The sequence below is a fragment of the Balaenoptera musculus genome, chromosome X (genome assembly GCF_009873245.2).
Source record: "Balaenoptera musculus isolate JJ_BM4_2016_0621 chromosome X, mBalMus1.pri.v3, whole genome shotgun sequence".
NCBI classification, from domain to species: domain Eukaryota; kingdom Metazoa; phylum Chordata; class Mammalia; order Artiodactyla; family Balaenopteridae; genus Balaenoptera; species Balaenoptera musculus.
The window spans coordinates 92,129,455-92,150,401 of NC_045806.1; the positions used below are offsets into that span (position 1 = coordinate 92,129,455).

The window sequence follows — 20,947 nt, forward strand, 5'->3', positions numbered from 1 at the left end:
CATTATTCCCAAATCTTAGGTTCTAGCCAAAGTCTGCCTAACTCTTGGAACTTGTTAAAATATCCCAGTCCATACCTACCACTCCATACCATTTGAGGAAGGAAGTGGTTATAGGAGACTCTGCCAGTGGAAAAGGGAGCACAGCTAGGGAGTAGGCAGGCCCTAAAGTACTAGTTCTCTTATTTCACGATAGTGTTGAGAGCCAGATCTGCTCACAGGCGACAACACTGACAACACAGCTGAGGAAGTTATTCTTGGCATCATGAAAACACTTCACTCTAAATGGGGCCGGTAGGGATGGTAAATCACTACGGAAAAAAGAAAATCAGTGGGTCATGTAATGAGGCAATTGTACTGAAACATGACTTCCCAGAAATCAATATTAACAAGGCTATAATGGGCTTGTGTTTTTATATACAAAAAGAAAAAAAATGTACCTTATAAAGTAAGCAAATCCATTAATAGACAGCAGGGCTATAAGCAAGGCAAGGCAGACCATCACAGCGAAGGCAGGGTCGATGCCTGCAGAGAGGAAGAGGAGGGGGAAGAATGGCATCAGAAAGAGGCTGTAAATAAAGGGCACCACTGAGCGACTCCTCGTGCTTTCTGGTGACTCTAAAATCAAGCTACATCTACCTGACTTAATTCTATTTTTCTCCAGCACAGTCTGTCTTGTTGACTTTATGGACACAGAAAGCAATTTCACTGTTCTGAAGCAAAACCACTCACCACTCTGACAATAACAAATCACATGAATTAAGGCTGACCTGGGTGTTTCCTTGGAGAAAAAAAGTCCACGAATGGAAAACTTTGAGTACTTTAATTTAAGTTGGACAGCAATAGAGCTCTTGAGAATAAATATGTTATCTCACCTGCGAAGGGTATTATGTTGGCTTCATAAAATAAAAGACCTTTTTAATTCACCTGAGCCCATAGACCTCATGAGTTATAGGTGAAAAACGTAACACTTGTCCTTCAAGGGTCAGTCTGGTTTTGATAATTAGTGTTTTCACTAGGATGTAAATTGTCCTCTGTAAAATCTACGTATTTGGATAGATTACTAAGATTTCAGAGGGAAATATATGATGAGGCAAGTAAAGAGGTAGCTGGGTATGTCACGCTAAAACAAAGTAGAAGTTGAAGTCTATTTCAAATAGATGCATTTGGTTTTAGAAGGGTGTGGGGTACACTTGCATAGGAATAGTATAGATCCTTCCAAATTTCCCCTCTGGCTCTCAGAGATTGGATGGAGTTTCCCCTCTTCCACAAACTAGAGGGGTTCCATCAGTCAATCAAATGCAAGTATTCATGGGATGCCAACAGTGTTGGTTGGTTGGAGGGTATAAGAATTATTAGCTCTGGTCCCTGCCCTCAAGGAGCAGTCCATTTGGGAGGAAGAGACACAATCAATACACAAGAAACAACTGAAAAGCAATTTTGTGCTAAGCTGTGAGGTACAGACTTTTAGTTCAACGGGAGTTCAGAGAGGAGAGGGTGGAAAATGGTATTTCTGTGGTGGAACCTGATTGAAAGGATTTGGATACATCAAGGGAAGGACAGGTGAATTTTCTAGCAGGGGGAACAGTCACAGATCACAGCCTACAAAAGACCAAGAAAAAGCATCATGCCTTCCTCTTATTAGAAAAACCTCTTTGGGAGTGGGATCCTTTTAAAAACAGGTAGGGGGGGCTTTTAAATTGTGGATGGTTATTCGAGGCTACAAAGTACCTATCATGGTCCTTATTATTTTAAATTAACTATGTAGAGTGCCAAGATGTTTATGTCACCTAAATGCAAATGATTGATTCTATGAGTGTCCCAATATTAAAATATGCCTTCTCCTAAGAGGTTCCCTGTAACCCAAGCTGAGCCAAATTGACTACCATTGATTTTCCATTCCTTACCTCCTTGGCAGATCTTCCCTTCTGCAAACCAGCATTTTGCATCTGCTTGAGGGGGCCTGCCACCAGGGAAGTGAATTGGGGTCTCTCTGAATCGTAGCAGCTCTGTTTCCATGTCCACAGTGTAAGTACTGTGGAGTTCCCATTCTTTCCAGTTGGTGTCCAGGATTACATAGTCTGAAATTCCATTTCCATTTGAATCTGTCCTTATCAACTGGTTGAATCCATAGAACTGCATGTTTCTGGAATGCTGAACCAGACTGGCAGCACTGGCCCGTCCATTTTCTTTCATAGCATTATTCATGGCTTGTGCGATAAAGTAAATTGAATTGTAGATGGTTCCAAACAACGGTGAAACCTATTTTTAAAAATTACAATTATCTTGAGCCCTAGTCACCCTAGAGCAATCTCAGAGTGTATTCCAAGCCTGTGTTCATTATTAAGGGCTGCACGTCTGAGTGGAGGTGAGCTATGAAGACCCAGAGGAAAAAAAAAAAAAACAATTGTTTCTCAGGACTTGCTTGGTTTCTCCCCTGAATTTTTCTGTTTTTCTCCCACAGGCCTTCACATCTTTAAATACATCAAATATGACAATTTTATGAGCAAACCAAGTCATACACAATATATTTTTATGCTCCTAAACTAAGATAGTGATTTAGAGTTACAAAGGGCACTAAAAAAAAAAAAGTATGAAATAGACAAGAGGCACGCAAAGGAAATTTACCAGGTTAATTACTAGTGCATTATGCATGGTAAAATCATTTGCTTGACACTACTAGAGTGGTAGGTGTATGTGGTAAGACTATAAATAATGTGTCTCCACAGTCCAGGTCTGTGTCCCGACTTAGTTCAAAATGGCTATTCTCCTAGACACGTGCTCCCCAGAGAAAGTGAACAAGTTCAAAATGGCTATTCTCCTAGACACGTGCTCCCCAGAGAAAGTGAACACTAGAAAACAGTTTTAAACATATACCCCAACTCATACACATGCAGACATGCACACTGACACACACACCCACAAATACAGAGCCAAATGTTTTTGTGTATGGAGAAAGTAGGTTTTAATCAAGAATCCCATAATCTGTTGCTGTGCAAAGTGGCAAAGCTTTGGTGAGAAGCCACTGTAAAGCAACAAGGCTGCTACAATGGACAGCATGACTCTTCTTCTCATATAAATATGGTAAAAGCAACAGCATTTGTGTCCTGTGTCTGATACCCTTGCTCATTAACCTTGTAAGTTTATTTTTGGAACAAACCTTGTATCCTTTTTCCAAAAAGGTGGGGAAGAAGAGCAAATGATCCCTCCATGCTTCCTCCCACACTGGCCATGGCTTCGTGGCTTTTCACAACATTTCACTTCTAGGATGGAGTTCAGGAAAGCTATGGTCATGCCATTTTACTAAGCTTCAGGGAAAGCTGATACTTGCTACTTCAGTTTCACAAGGTCTAGAAGGCTATCCTCCTGTAACAATCTGCATCTGAATAAAAGGGTTTAAAATTGAGTGAATCATTTTTGTGCTAGAAATACAAGTCAAGATGCAGAGTGGTGTAGCAGCTAGCAAAACACTGCCATGCCTTGTAAATGTAGAGCAGAGGGTTTTCAACCCTGGCTGCACATTAGAACTACCTGAGGAATGTCAAAAATACTAATGCCAAACACAACCCAGCCAGCAAAATGAGACACTTTAGGTTAGGAACCCAGTAATCAGTATTATGAAAAGCTCCCCAGGGATTCTAATATTCATACAGGGTTCAAGACCAACAGTATAGAAGAAGACACACTGGCCTGGGGTCTTTTCCTAATGCCAGTATGTTGGGCGAGTTACTTATTCCCTCTCTCTGGACTTCAGTTTCTTACTCTCTAAAATGAGGATATAGAATCATGAATGTCTAAACCTTGGGAGTCATCTGGTCTAGCTATCTTACTTCCTAGATATGAAAGAGAGACCCAAAGGAGTTAAGTGATTTGTCAAGGTCGATTAGCAAACACTTGGTCCTGTCCAAGATACTCATAAGATTTTGGTCCATGCCAAAATGTCCTTGAGATTTGGTCATATTTAGTCCTATCCAAAATGTCCATAAGACATTTGGTCCACACCAAAAGGTCCTGGAAATTTGGTCCTACCCAAAATGTCCAGGAGCATGTTTGGTCCATGCCAAATGGTTTTGGAGAGGACCAAATATCAAGGACCTTTAGGCATGGACCAAATGTCTTATGGACCAAATGTTGATGGACGTTTTGGTCAAGACCAAATATCAAGGCCTTTTTGGTGTGGACCAAATGTCTTATGGATATTTGGGACAGGATCAGATGTCCTGCAATGGTCATGGTCACTCACCTAGGCATAAAATCAGGACTAGAACCCAAGTCTCTTGGTTCTTAGTTTATTTTAGCATTCTTGATTGAAATAGATGTTCTCTGTGGTCTCTTCTAGTTCTAAGCTCCTGTGAAACTTCCCAAATCTTGATCTAGTCCAGGGAGCAAACTTAGCTTGCAGACTTTTTTGTTTGGCTTGTTTATAGTTTCTTCTTAATTTCTCTGATCTTTTAACATTGGCATGCCACACAGCTCAGTCCTTGGTCCTCTTCTCTATCTACACTCACTCCCTTGGTGATCTCTTCTGCTCTCATGGCTTTAAGTACCACTCTATGCCATAAATGTCAGGTTTACACTTCCAGTTAAGACCTGTTTCCTAAATTCCAGAGTCATATAGTCAACTGCTTACTTGGTATCTCTACTTAAATATTAAGTTTCAGTGTATCCAAAATCAAACTCCTGATCTTTACCCCAAACCTTCATGCTCCATTTATGAGTCTTTCCCATTTTTGTTAAAAGCTACTCCATTCTTCCAGTTGTTCAGGCCAAAGACCTTGCCCCAGTAACAGAGCATCTAATAGCAGAGCAGAAATCAACATCTCAGTCTCCTGAGTTTTATTCCAATGATCTCCCTTCACCCTGCTTTAACACACACTATAGACATAGGCATGGTGAATGGATGACATGTGCTGCCACCAAGGCATCCACAGTTAGTTGCCTAGCACACACTGAGGTCCCTTCAGGGGTTTTTACTAACTCCCCCTCCTGACATTCTCAGATGATCCATTTAATGGTATTTAGGATTGCTGCAAGAGTCTGCCTGTTTTCTGGGGCTTTGGTAAGTTATGACAATAAGTGAAGGCTGGAAGGTAGAGTATAAAATCAATACTAGTAAAACAAATGAGTAAAATACCACAGGGCAGCAAGACCCTGAGAGCAGGGAGAATGCTAGTATTCTGTTTTGAAAGGCACAGAGCCTTCTGGGAAAGGGACTGCATCTAACCTACAACCAAAAGCAAAGATTTAAACTCTTAAAAACATCATCCTCACCTCTGAGCTGACCCATCGCACAGAGTTTTCAGCTGACCAGCCTATGCTGCCCTTGGTGCTCTCGGATTGACCCCTGTTAGAGCTGACTGACAGCAACTCCCCAAGAGGAACGAAAGCTGAAGCTTGTTCTTCAGGATTCTCCAGCCTCTACCACATACCACACACATACCCACACATTCGTGTGTACACACACACACATACACACACACACACACACACACACACACGCAGAGCCACAAAAGTATGGTAGGGGGACTTGAAGCTAGGAAAGAACATAGCTGTAGCAACAGCATTTGGTTGCAAAAGAGGGGCTGTCACTATGCCCCACTCTCGCTGTGAGGCCTTAGATTTGTGTTCTAGCTGGTTTGTGTTGCTGTTTTACCTGCTGTGCCTTTCAGCAATGGTAATTGCCCCTTCCCATAAGCCAAAGGCATACTCTGTTAGCGTTGGTAACAAAAGCTCTGTAGCTGCAACTGCTGCAAATAATGAGAAAAAGAAGAGATAGAGGATGGGACAAGGAAAGTAAGGACACTCTTTACAACCCTCTGTCTTGGCTTCTGTCTATAGTTCTAAAGAAGCAAGACAGGATTGGCAAGACCTTCTGTCAGGCAGATGGCCTTGTTCTATCACAGGCCAGAATGGTGAAACCACTGATGACTCAGTCTATTGGTTTGGAGTGCTGTATAGACCTGAGCCTGAATGAATGAATGAATGAACTGTGAATAAATGAATGATAATTGAAACTTATCTTTCATTGTTACTCAGTGACTTTAGCTAGCTCTACCCTAGGCTTTTTTGGAGCTTGTATTCAAGAGAACAAGGTCTGGGTCAGGAGCAAGTGATATTTGAATTTGTTCAGTTTAATGGTTCATGGTGTCGTCAAGTTGACTATCATCAGTTCCGATTTACTGTGCTTAAAAGACACAAAACGGGTTTCCAAAGAATTTTGTCCTTAGAAGTATACATTAAAACACCTGGCTTGGAAAGCACCAGTTGAAGGACAAAATGGCAACATCACCTTTGAACAAAAAGCCAGGTGCATACAGAGACCAAGAAGCCAAAGGGTAATTGAATTCTTGTTATTAAAGGTGGTACCTCCAATAATGCATGATCTCAACCCTTGGACTTAGCCAAAAAATGTCTAATAGCCTAATCTGTTTGATATGATACTCATGAAGATAACACCCTTATTTTATATAGAATGCAGTACAAAGACAATTGTAGCCACTGTAAGCTGCAGGCAAGCTTTTCTGACAACATGTCTAGTGGGCCCCATCCTGGAATGTTCCAGTCCTAACCACATCGCCTTCGGCCTAGCATCCCCCTGCCAAGCACCCATATTTATGGTAATGGAAAACAATAGGTGTAGGAGCTTAAGGTCCCCCGGGCTGGCTGAGAAATCCAGAGGATTTCTTTTGCTTAGCCAAATAAGGCCACATTTGGAAAAAATATCCAAAATGTGTGTTCTAGCAATATGCATTTGTAGCCAATAGAATTTCATTGAAAACAAGCATTGGGAATACAATGAAAGAGAAGAATGCAGGAACCAAAACCTTATTTCAGAAGTCTTTTTGTGCCAAAATATAAAGGTACAAAGTGATAATCCTTGCCCAATCATGCTGAGACCAAATTAGGAAGTTTTTCACTGATGTCCCACCTCCCCCCCCAGTCTCTCCATTCTGATTTATTTTTCTCTTTTCACAGGTCCTCATAAAGCCCTGTCACCTCCTATATCAGAGGAAAACAATCCATTCAAATCAAATACCCATTCAAATCAAATACCCATTCAAATCAAAGTATTAGTCACTTAGCAATGTTACTTTGAGTAAAGCACTAGACATGGGACACGAGGTAATTTTTTTAAAAGGCTAATGTGTGGTTAAATGGTCAGGTTATATTACTCCAGGTAGTAGACTTGGGTTGGAATCCCAGCTCTGCCACTTGCCAGCTGTATGACCTTGGACAAGTTACCTTGAGCCTCAGTTTCATCATCCATAAAATGGAGTTGATAATACCTAATTTGTAGGCTTGGTCTGAGGATTCAATGGAATCATTTATGTAAACTACCTGGTGCAGAATAATCACTGACTACATGATAGCTGCTATTGTTTGCATTTAAGAAGAGGAACACAGGGCTCTGGTAATATCATCATGGAAGTTAGTGTTCAAGACCCTTGTCTCAGTCTTGAATTTGTCACAAATATGTAATAGAGTCCCAGTTTTGGACCCAGTGTCCTTAGCACCCTGATATGGTAAAACTGTTCCCCTTCACTGGAGGAAAGATCTTGCTTCTATTTTGTTTTCCATTATATCACCAACAGAGTGTTTAGGACATCTTAATAATAAAAATAACAACATTAACAATAATAATGAAAAACATTTATTGAGGAATCATTAGGTGTCAGGCAAGCTCTTTACGTGTATTAACTTATTTAATCCTCACAACAACTCTATGAGGTAGGTACTATTATTGTTCCCAACCTAAAAATAATGAAAAGAAGATACAGAGAGCTTAAGTAAATTTACAGCAGTCTGTCTTCAGAGCCCATGCTCTTAACTACCATGTTATATCTGAGCTTAATAAATAAATGCTAAGTTAATTCATGGACTGTCATTAAACCCACCAATAAAAGAATATCATATATACCTTTTGTAACTTCTTTTTTTCCTTTCATGACTTCCCGATTAAAGATAGCAAAATCAAGATTTTTTTCCTTCACCCTCTTCCTCCTCTCAAACATCACTCCCAAACAACAAGGAGAACAAGAAACAGAAACAATAAACCTCCATATCTAACGGCACTAGAAGACAAGTATAATCTTGACCACAGAATATGAAGATAGAAAGCTGCTACAGGAGTGGTAACTGATTTAGCAGAGTGGAGGGTGATTAAATCTAAGTATCTGAAGAGGGGAATATTGGTAAGCAACAAGCAGATTTGCTCCCTGTGAATCCTGGAAAGGCTTAGGAATTAGAGGCGCTATGTACAGAAGTGGAGGTTAGGCAGAGCACGAAAAAAGGGATAGCTTTGAATGTCTGTGTAAGGAACAGTTAGACTTCTGCCATCCCACTTCTACGAAGGAGAACCAGATCTCTGCAGGAAACAGGTTAAACTGATTCAGAACAGCTCCAGAGCTGGGACACTTGACCCAAATGACAGTGAGAGTGAGGTGGGCCATAAAAAAAGAGTGATGAAGTTAAAGTCTTCATACTTAATGATGAGAATCCCAGCCTACTTCCCCCAACATGGCTCCTAGAATAGTGACAACCAGGATTACAACTCCCAGGAAGGAGATTGAAACACTCTTCTCTGAAGAAAGTGACTAGCTCAAGAGGCAAGATCTACAGGTATTGGGAAAAAAAAAAAAAAAAAAACAGCTCGCAAGCCAATTGCCCTATACTGAAGCCTACAGGTCAACATAACCACCATGTACATACACTTTCAAATCCTCCTTTTAAAGCTTCACTCTCAAAAACATACAGATAGCCAGGATCATCAGACATTTAAGGTAAACTTCCAAGATTAAATAGAAAGACCAAAACAAAGAAGCATGAAAAATTAGGAACTGAGGAAAACACAAAGAGCAGGAGAAAACTTCAAAGAAATTATAATGAATATCTTCAGAGAAATATAAGAAAATACCATATTCAAAAACAGGATGCTATAAAAATAGAATAATCAAACAATAAGAATCAATTCTTGGAAATTAAAAATATGATAGCAAAAAATTTTTTTTAATCAGTAAAAGAGTCAGAACACAAAATTGAGGAATTCTTCCAGGAAGAAAAGCTAAAAACAAAGATATGGGTGATACAAGAGAACTAATAATACAATTAAAAAATCAACCCAGGCAATCTTATATCCAACTAATAATATTTTCAGAAAGAGCAAAGACAATGTTGTTGAGGAAATTATCAAAAAAAAATAACATAAGAAAGTTTTCTAGGCAGAATGAGCTTCTAGATTGAAAGGTCCCACCAAATATACAGCATAATACATGTCAAAGACCCGGACATAATCATGAAATTTCATTACTTCAGGAATAAAGAGTTAACCTTAAAAGTTTCCAGGGGAGATAAGGAGGAGTGAAAACAGGTTGCTTCAAAGGATCAGGAATAAGAATGACGATGGAGTTCTCAACACCTATGGTGGAAATAAGAAGACAATGTGCCATGTCTTCAAAGTGCTAACAGAAAATAATTTTTAACCTAGATTTATATATTTAATCAAACTATCAATCAATAATGAAGCTAGAATAAAGACTCTCAGTGCAAAATTTCAAAAGTTTACCTCCAGTATACCTTTTTCAGAAGCTACTAAAGGATGCACTCAACGAAAATGAGAGAGTAAACAAGAAAATGGGAGTCATGAGAGTCATGAATAGTGAATCTGGCACAGAAGAAAGAGAAAGCGAATTTCCAGGGTGATGAAAAGAGAGATCCTACCATAACAGCTGTATAGCAGCCTTAGGAAACAACAAGTTTAGATTGGAATAGGAGGACAGAGAGCCTCAGGATAAACAAATGAAATTGATAGGGATTTAACAGATTTTACTGTGTATAAAATTGTTTTGAGAGGATTCTACAGCTTTATCAGACAGTACAGAAAGACTTAGAAATCCAAATTAAGGTAAACAAATTAAAAAATAAAGTAATTATTAACTCCAGTAAAAATCAAAAGTTATACTTGAAATGAATTATTACCATAGTATACCACATGCATCATCTATGAATGATATTTAGACAGGTATAATGTTAAAAACACAAAATATGAATTTAACTAAAAATTGTGACATAACTATATTGAGGGTCTGAAGGAGGGCAAGGAAGTATATAAGTGCTAACAATCCTCAACTATAATGGGAAGTCAACAAATAATGTCCAAAACTGAGTAATCAAGAAACCAGTAGCAGTATGGTATTTAGAAATATAAATACCACAATAAAGAACTAAAAGACATGAAAGTGGTTGTTCCTGATGAAGAGTGGGAAGAAGGCCTAGGAACTGCTTTGTTGTTGATACAAAACGTTTTAGCATTTCTTGACTTTTAAAATCGTGTGCATGCATCACTTTGATAGTTTTTTGTTTTTTATAATTTTTGAATAGGCAAGTATATAAACTAAAAGAGGATGCAAACCACTTCTATAAGCAATATAGCCTATATATAGAAATTTCAATGCCACTGGAAGTTATTGGGCAAGGGAGAAATACAGCCATCTTTCTCATACATTTGTTTACTCATTTACAATCTCTCTTTCATTAGAATTTAAGCCCCATAAGAGCAGGAACAAGTGATATGCTAGTAAATGTTGGCAACAGCTCTATGAAAAGGGAAAAAGACTCTTATTTGCAGCATTTACCAATTTCTGTGGTGTAAATACTCTCAATGCCTGATTCAAGCTACCAACATGATGCCACTGAACACAGTGTTTGGCAAAGAGGCACACAATTGGCTTTTATGAACTGGCTCCAACACACTACTGACAAAAATCCTGTCTTGTTTACTGTTCTATCTGAAGTTCAGCATAGTGCATGGCACGTGGCAGGTGCTTAATAAATAGTTGTTGATCTGTTGACTGAATAGGAAAAAACCACAGGAGCCAAGGGATAAGCAAACATTGAGCTACATAATTTGATCTGAGAAAATACCATTTGGAATTCTGAAAGTGAGATAATTTTGAAAGCTGGAACTATTGAACGATTCTGTGCCAGTAATCATAAAACTTCAAGAGAGTAGGAAGTTCAGGTCAGACTGTAACTTAGATGCTAGGTCACCATCAACCAATAAGGTCATCCTGGCCCCAAAAAGAAAAGGTGGAAAGGAAGTAGCTATAAGCCAGGCACTCTGCTAGTCACTTCACACGTATTACTTTATTTAATTTTCACAATAATCCTAGAAGCTGTAGATCACTAACCCACTTTACAGATGGTAAAATTGAGACTCAAAAATCTAAGTAACGTGCCCAAGGACACGCAGCTAGTAAGAGTGAGAGCTGAGATTTAAACCTGTCTAACTTCTTATCATATGTTCTTTCTGCTATACTAGCTCCCTTCAAAAATACCTTTTAGCAAGGTAACTTAGGAAAAAAGGGGGTTTTGTTTATCAGAGATGTGAAAATAATTGTCTCACTCTTCTATCATTCTTTGGTTATGAAAGTAAAGCCAAGGCACCTGCAAAGTGGGGGTGGAAATGTATCCAAAAAAGCTTTTTTTTTTTTAATAAGCTTTAGAGTCTTTGTTTTCACTCTCTCCATTTCCTCGTCTAGAGTACAGGTTGCCTAGCAACCACACTAATGGCGTCTTTTTTTACCTTAATTACCTTATGTTTTCCACAAGCTCAAAGAGATTGGATCAAACATTAAGAGTAGAAGGTCTGAATTTTTTGTATCAAAATATCTGCTCATACATATGATACACACACACACACACACACACACACACACACACACACACACACACCTTTCTATTTCCCTCAATCCTGTGATTAAAGTAAAAAGATGACTTAGTCTTGTAACTATGTGATGCCGTATCATTGGATAAAAAGTACAAAAATTCACCATATGATTGCTTGCCTATAAATACACCAAACAACTGGTTTGAGCAATCATTCTTAGCAGTTTGAGGGATTCTTGCCTTCCTTGACCAAATCAATGAATTGTTTTCAATTAAACATGTGTGTGTCTCCTAAAAGAAAGATTTATTACAAACATATCTGTGGCAATAAAGTTTAAATCCAACACTGTTAGTATCTCTGCTGGTCACTTTTTTTTTTATTAGAACAAGAATCTGCAAAATCTTTGCTATCAATACTCAGGACAGAAAGAGATTAAGAAAACCTAAGTTTCATCTGAATCATTTATTCAGGTAGAGAGGCAGTGCACAGGATAAAGGAATAAATAGTATACAAAAAGGAGAAGATCATGGAGAATGTGAGTGTTAGGCACAACCACCAGCCTACCTGATAGCCTTCTTCCTTGCTAATGGAATCTCAATTTTTTGCACACTTTTCCAGCAGACATAGGGTCAATCACGATGGCCTCATTCCTCTTTCTAAATTATTAGTTTGGGTATGGGTATGGGACACGACTGTGACCAGGAAAGTGTGGGGAGAAGTCTGCTTGAGGAGCATTTGGGCAAGATTTCCTCACTCTTAAAAAGAGACACAAGAGAGGGACATTCCCCATTTTCGTCTGTAGACAGTTGCACTTGGACATGATGTCTGGAACTGTGGCAGTCATCTTGGGACCAGGAGAAGAACCAGATCATGAGGGCAATCTAGCATGCTATGATTGTAAAGTGGAAAGATGAAAAGAACCTGGTTCACTGATAACATCACTGAGCAGCTGAATTAACTGACCCTAAAGCCCCCATATCTTCCAGTTTGGAAAAAAAAACAATTACTTGGGCCATTTTGTGTTGAGCTGTCTCTTAGTTACAGCCAGAGCATTATAACTAATACATTGTAACTAATGTATTAGTTATAACAGAACATTATAACTAATACAATATGTTAGCAAATGCTAGAATTTTTAAACTTATTGATGGGCCATTCTGAAAATGACTGCCTTCTACATCTGGCCTCTAACTTATAAAAACCCCCTCTGTATTTTTTCTAATCTAACTATCTTTGGCCTTCCCATCTTCCTCTCATATTCCTTGTCTCTTTTGTATTTTTCCCTCTTTGTTTTTGTCTTTTGCCCATTTTTTGGTCCATTTTATTTTTGTCCATTCATTTCCTTGCTTTCATCCTGTCCCCACTGCTTTTCCTTCCACTAGCCCTCAAATGGCTGTGATTTGATCTGAAATATGTTTATACATATATTCATGTATACATACATAAATATTATTTCTTGTATATTATTAGGGAGGAATTCTTCCCCATTCCAAATGATTCCTTTCATATAGAGATAGCTCTACTAGCAAAAAACACCTGACCTCTTCAACCCCTTACTCATTCCTTCCCACAAAGGAGTGACTTAATCTGACTGGTTAGTTGGGAAGGAGAACTAAACAGATGTAGCCCAAGCCCTCCTAACTTCTTTCTCTCGGGAGTAAGCTCCACTATGCTCTTTCAGGCTGTACATTTTACAAAAGGCATGCCCTCACGGGGCAGAAATATAGGGGTCCAGCAATGCTGGTAACTAGATGGAGAAGTCTGATCAACCCTCAGATTCAATACTGGGAAACTCAAATGCATATAGACAGAAGCCGCATTCTCCAGTACCAGCTTTATCAATAATAATGGTAATATCTTCCTATATACCAGCTCTCTTATTGTTGAATTGGTTCCAAACTTAGGTCAGAAACAAGATTTCTTTTTACTATGCCCCCTTGAATGGCACTAGTATATATTAAAGTTTTGTTTCCCTGTTCTTAAACACATTTTATTTCTTCTTCATGGCTGTATATGTTATCATTGCAGGTTGCTTGAAGATAAAAACAAAAGCAAAAACAAAAAACTCCAATAATGTATCTTTGTTTTATAAATGTTTTCTGCAAACAAAAGGTGTTTCTAATTTGTGTGTGGTTGCCTGCTATTGACTGAGTTTCCTATGGAATAGAGGCACCTGATAGGAAAAATATTTACCTTCCTGATTTTTGAGGTTTTCTGTTCATGATTAACTTGTGAATCTGCACTTACTTGATCTGACTCCAGCTTCTCAGGAATTTCACCTCTAGCTGCTGCCTCCATAAAGGCTTGATAGAAGGTCTTTTCTTGGGACTCCACTGTAATGGTCAGCACAGCATCATAGGCTTCCCGGAGTTTTGGATTGTTCCTTAGAACCTGGTAGGGGGTATGCTTATAAGGTAAACTGTAGAGCAGGGCATCATAGGGAACAAAGACATAGGTTCCATCAGTCATTTTCAGATCGTGAGCCCATTCCAAGAGATGCGTCTGAGTCTCTCCCCCAATCAAGGTCGAATGCATACACATGATGATTACTGAAACCGACAAAGCAGGGAGGTTATGGTGGCAATATGTTAGTAAAATATAGTACCAAAAACTACAGATTGGGAGAAACAAATAATTGTATTATAACCAATTTTTAAATGATATCTATCTTATGTCTTTAAGATGAACAAGATGTTGAAACCCTGAGTTGAGGCTGAGGTATTTTCAGGGACGCTGATTAGGCAATAGGGAAAAATCAGACATGTCTACAGGCTGCAGAGCCTAGTACTAGACTGGAATAAACAAATATAGCAAGTGGGAGGTAGCATAATGAAGAGGCTTTGGAGTTGGAAAACCTAGGTTTATATCCTAACATCACCAGTTACTAGCTGTATACCCTTAGGTAAATTACTTAACTTCTCTCTGCCTCATTCATAAAATGGAGATAGTAAATATGTACTTCATGGGGTGGTAGTGATGACTGAAGGGGGAATACATACAATGGGCTTAGCACACAGCGCTCAATAAATGGTAGCTATTATTATACCTAAGAATAAAAAGGCTAGAGGGAGAAGATGGGTGATATTCCCATAGCCACTGTTGCTTTTTATTGCCTACCTCCTACAGACATACATTCCAACAGATGTTGACCAACTGTTCCCACCCTTACCAAGGCCATTATAGACAATGAATGGCACTAACTCACACTCCGCTGTAAATGCTACTAATATTACGGGTGATATGTTCAATTTTTAAAAATCCAACTTCCCTATAACTGGAATTACTTTGCACTCACTTTAATTCTCCCTAGACTTATGAAACTATGTTGCTTGGCAAGGCTATGCTAGAATAGAGTGGATTAGTGGAGGCCACGGTTGAAGAATGGCAGCTAGATCATGAGAGTGAAAGTCTTATATCCAATTTCGCCCTTGGCATGCTAAATGAGTTTAGTTTAAGCCCACTTGTGCTTCAGTGCCCACATCTTTAAAATGTAGATTCCAATGCATTTCACAGGTACATTGAGTAGTTTAATTAGATAATGCCTGGCAAGTATTCTGAGCTCCTTGAAGAAAGGCAAAGACCCTACTGCCTTTGGTAAATATTAATTATACATGCTTACATGGAACCTTTAATCTCAGGAACTGAGTATGCTTAAACTACGTTCAATGACTAGTCTTTGGTATTTACATATTGCTTCATCTATTTTCAAAAACCTTCTTTGCACTTGTTAGATACCCTCAGAAAATTTCCCCTTTGAGCCAGAGCTGGTACCCTTTATTTTTTAAGGTGTACCTAGTAAGTTATGAAGTTGATTTAGATACCAAACACACACACACACACACACACACCATAACTTGAATTTTTAAATGACCATTATTAGCTCCTTCAATATAATTACCCTGAGATGCTCTATATGTATTCTGATGCACAAAGTATTCCTTTGAATACTCTAGGGATATCTTTGGAGCTAGTTCTTGAGCCACACGAGGAATTCAGCCTCCCTTGTTCATAATCACGCATTGTATGATGGGAAAATGGAGTGACAGAGAGGTCTAACAAGGCAATGATTGGATTTAGAAAGAGAGACTAGAACCCAAGGCCCCTAACTCCGTAAGTTTGGCTACACCATTAAACATGAATCACTTTGGTCAAATTAATTCAGTAACATGTCCATTGAGGGGAAACACTGAGTTTAGTCAGGTGCTTCGGGTAGCTGGTCAGTTCTTCCAACAGTATCCTTGGCAAGCGGGTCAGTATTGGGATCGTCTACAAAAACAGAGATTAGATTATGAGACCAAGGTTACCCAATAGAGATAAAATTCATTTAATTAACTTAAAGGAATATTAAAATTACTTCCCTGGATGGAAAATATTAAATAGAACTAAGTGCTTTGTGTTGGTTGAAATACAGCAAATATTTTAACATATACTACGTGTATTGGGCGCTGCGGTGTGCCAGTCAGATGCAACTCTCAGGAATGAAGCATTCATTCTCCTAGCTGCTGGGAATGTTTGGAGATAATAGCCAATACCTCTCAGGGGATTGTCCTCAGCTGAGGAGAACCACCTCTCCCAAGGTTGCATCCCCTCCATAGTGCGTTGGAGCTGGCTTGTGCTGGTTCACAAGAGACTATGGTTAAATTTTCAGGGATATTATGAACTAGTAAATGTCATGTTGGTAGCTTGAAATTGGCCATGGTGGGTGTTATAACACCATGGAAATTAGCAAATGCTACAAATCAGGGCTTTCCCCTCCTCCCCCGATAAACTGGCTATTAAACAATTATTATCACATTGCACCCCTTTCTCTGTATCTGCCTGTACCCAATGACTGGTCAATATGGAGGCATAAAGACCAACACTCCTTAATTCTGGACAATACTGAAGGGCCACCCCAGCTCCAGAGCTCCCACTGGGACTGGCTGGGACCTTTGTTGTGACTGCATGACAGTTTAATTTTTTTTCTCTTTTTCCAATCCTACTGCTGCCTCTCCGTCACAGGTGTTGTCCTTGAAAGCATTCTCCCAATAAGCTTCCTGCACACCGATCTCCATCTGCCATTCTTTTTACTAGGGTACCAACTTGTGACACTGGTTTAGAGCCCCACTGTACCCTAAACTGTCTTCTGTCATGGCAGTTACAAGATTCATTGCCCTTATTTATTTATGTCAGCCTCTACTATGAAACCATGAGTTCCTTGAAGTCAAAAACTGTATTTTATTTCTGTATCCTGGTACATATTATATACCCAATGAACAAGGAATGTTTGAAACAATTTCAGAAAGAAGTTTTGTCAAGACCTTACCCTCCCCTTAATTTTCCTTTCATTGGCCCACACAGAGGACATTTTGGGCAGAGTCAGAATTTTTATTACTGGAAAGACCCTTTGAGACCATCTAGCCTGTCTTACTCCCCCCATTATTTTACAGATGATGAAATGGAAGCCTCAAGAGGGAATGATCACAAGCTACTCTATTTTTTGCAAGGTAAGACTTTGCCATCGAACACGATTCAAACAGAAAGCATAAATACTGAGTTCAAACAGCACCATCTTAATTTAATAGATTGAGTGCTTTGTCAATAGGGATTTGTAGATGCATCTGTTCTACATGATTATTTTACTAAATAGCTTTATTATCTCAAAATGACATTCATTAAAATGGGATTTTACCTGTAAGTTGTCAGGAAAGGATTAGCGGACAGAAACCTTAAATCCTTGACAAGACCTGGGTCAACAGGTGATCACTGAGTAATATTAATTTGTAAGTTTCCATCCTGATTGTTCACAGTCAAGCCACTCTATAGCCTAAACAAGGACCAGGAGATACATCCTCCTGAGATCCCATCTCACTAGGATATGATATTAGCACTTTCTCTGAGCCACCTGAGCCCCACTTGAGTTGTCTAGTAGCTATGTCTTCATGCTGTGGTACCCACTATGGCAGGCTGCTCAGGACCCTCTCTTTCACCCTCAATGCTAGCAGCAGGCAATGTCTAACTCCAGGAGAAGCCAATTCCCAAGTCATTCAATTCCTACCTCTCTTCCTATATTGAAATACTCTATCCAATACTTCCTCGAGGTAGAGGAACTGTGTTTCTCCAAAAGCAAATTTTATTTCTCCCAGATTACCGGCTATGGAGCGCTTGGTGGAGGAACCTGAGCCCAGCTTCACACCTTGTGAGATGAAAATGGTTTCACTAGCTATTGCTGAAGAAGTTCTTAGAAGTCATATTCATGTTGTGAGCCCACAATACTGCTCCCAATCCACAGAAACCCTCCATTCTACTGTCCTTAACTTTCATTTTAATCCTTTTGTGACATTTCCTACCACTAACCTTCATTTTAACCTATTTCGTGTTAACAAGTGTTGAGAGATGGGAGAGTAAGCAGGCCAGAGGAGGAGGGGAACATACAGTGTGATTTATCCCAGGTCTCACATTCCCCCAGGATTCAGCCCCATCTGGCCACACTCTGAAACAAGTAGATTCACGCCTTCCTCCCCTCAGTTCTCCCCCATGCACTCTATAAAATGGATACATGAAAAGAGGGTGGGAGGCTCTGGAATCTGCATGTTTCCCAACCACCGCCCAAAGTGTGATTCAGTACAGGAGGCCCTCAAACCACACTTTAAGAACACTGTAGTACACGATGTGTGGCTATTTCTATCGACTGAGGACACTGCACACATTTTTGGCCTTAAGTCCTGAGACCACCACTTACTTACCTGCCACCAGTGTCAAACTGGTCCAAGTAGCTCAGCATGCTGTCAGACACATATTACATTCAATGGCCATTCTGTCTGCATCAGATCGTGTTTCTTCATACCCAGTAAAGCTGTTATTACAAGTACTTTTATTGCTGCCCAGCTTATGTTTTTAATATTTCTCCATACTTTGCAACGTATGTTTTCTTCAGCTTTTCCTAAACTGCTATGCAGGTAAGGGCTCTTAAACGCAGGAAGCCTAGCTGTTTAGAGATTTCCTCCTGGGCTGGGTCTTCAATAATTCTATCATTACTGACAGTGGACCCATTCAAGAGAGCAAGTTGTCCTTTCACCATTTACATTTACTTACATTTATCTATACCAAACTGTATACCAAATTCCCTATCAGCACTAAGGCTCTTGGCCATAGTATTACAGTATCACTATTCTTATTACTGGAGGAAAACTGGGGCGATACTTGTTACCTTGAGGCACTTAAAAGAATTTCATCAGTGGGCCCAAAAGTTAAGAGAGAAAAATGGAAGGGCTAAATTATACACCATGGGACACAGGATGTCAAGTGAGTATGCTTTAGGGGCGTCCCTCAAGTGGACAGGAGGCAGGAGAGCATAAGTCTTTCATTAAACCAGTGATGCTCAAAGTATGGTCTCTGGACCAGCAACATCAGCACCACCTTGAACTGGTTAGAAATGCAGATTCTGGTACCCTATCCCAGCCCTCCTGAGTCAGAAACTCTGGAGGAGGGACGCAAGCCCCCCAGGGGATTCCGATCATGCTTAGGTTTGAGAGGCACTGCTTTAGATCAACCTGAATACATATCCTAGTTTTCCCACTCACTAGCTGTGTGACCTTAAGCAAGTTATTTAACCTCTCTCAGCCTCCAAAGTCTCATTGGTGAAGTGCATTAAATAGTAATTGGCCTTACTTTACAGGGAGGTTGTAAGAATTGAATGAGATGGTCCATATAAAACCCTTGCAAAATGACTGGCATATAATAAATTCTCAATAAATATTAGCTATTATCATTGCTATTATTATTATTGGGGTTTTTTTATGTCAAGAATCTTCAATAGATGGAAGAGGCCAGCCAGGTCTCTGACAATGAGGTAGTAATAAAGTATCTGATTTTGGAAGAACAAGAGAAGGACATTCTGACTGTGTCCTAGTTACCGAACATCATACTGTAATGAAGCATTCCCAATTTGGAAGGATTTAAAGGAATCCCCAAATGGTTCAACAACCTTGTAAACCCAAATTGAAAGGATTTCACAATCAGCCAAGCATTGATAGGCAAAAAGGTGAGGAGAAGGGAGGAGGGCTCGAAATAGCCATTTGAAAAGTTCTCTAAAGAGCTTTTTAGTGGGGCCTCCTGCTAGTCTTTGTGAGAATTAGCAAAAGAACTTCTGGGAAATTGCAGTCCCCCAGGTGCTCTGCCTGGTGAGTGATGCTCTTTTGTGCCATTGGATCCAAATCTCCAACAGGACTCATGGTTTAAGGAGCAGAGAGTGAACTGAATTGTGGCCCTCATGCCCACTCAGCTAGATTCCCTTGGGCAGGGAAAACCACATACAGCAGCCCTGTCTGTAAGCTGAGGCCTTTGTCCTTGATTAATATCTCTCGTATATGACTTTGTCAGAAACAAAGATAATTGGTAGTTGCCTCTGAAGCTTAAAGGAAGTGAGCTGACAATCTGGGAGAGGCTGAATCCTGAATCCCCCCTTCTCTGGGACTTCATTTACCCCATTCTTTGGTGTTAATAATGCATACACCTACCTACTTGTTATGTGAGATTCACAGCTGTTGTAAAACTTGGAAGAAAATACCTTGCTCCTGGATAACCCTGAGGATTAAATGACATTATCTATATGCAAATACCTTGTAAACTGTAGAGAGCTGTTCACATGTAAAGTGGTATTATGGTTGCTTTCATTGTCTCAATGGCAGCCTCTAGTAACACCCCTGCTGTTTCCCTTTCCAAGAGCCCACAACCATTATTATTGTTATGATCATCTTTACTATTAAATTTTATCATTGTCCTGCTGTTGTGTAAGCAAAATTTAGACCAGTTTCTGAGAAAGACATTCCTTCTGACTCCAGTAATGTGCCAGTGATAACTGGAAACATAAATTTACAAGGAACAGAAGTGGCATAGCAGCTCTACCCTCCCTCCCCACCACTATCTCTCACTGCCGCCACCACTGCCACTGCCACATGGGGCTTTGGTCACTGTTGTCGTGAGTAGGTCAGACAAAACCAGTCTTCCAGCTATTTCCATTACTTCCAAATATTGCCAGTCCTCTCCAAAGGAAGGGATCCCTTTCCACTATATTTTGTACATCATAAAAGGTCCTTCTCTGAAGGTTTACTTGGGGGTCCACAGTGTTAAGAAGTAGCCTCATACCCAGCAAAATAAGGAAGAGGCCAGGCACTGCCTTCCTCAGCCCTTCTCAGCTGAGGTCACCACAAAAACCTTAGTGCTTTTTCAGTCCCAATAGTCAACAGCTAGGAATACTTTCACAGGCTCAGTCCTACCAGTTGAAAGGGGCTAGAAAATCAGCTA

General features: G+C 39.7%; 1 protein-coding gene across 1 annotated transcript in view; it reads right to left on the bottom strand.

The window, feature by feature from the left end:
- Positions 1-20,947, bottom strand: part of GUCY2F (guanylate cyclase 2F, retinal) — a 78,672-nt gene that overhangs the window by 54,081 nt on the left and 3,644 nt on the right. Inside the window, exons 3-5 of the mRNA XM_036839306.1 lie at positions 13,910-14,211; positions 1,905-2,259; positions 438-522 (exon numbers count right to left, since the gene is read on the bottom strand). Coding sequence (XP_036695201.1) covers positions 438-522; positions 1,905-2,259; positions 13,910-14,211 — 742 coding nt within the window. The remainder of the gene's footprint in view (positions 1-437; positions 523-1,904; positions 2,260-13,909; positions 14,212-20,947) is intronic.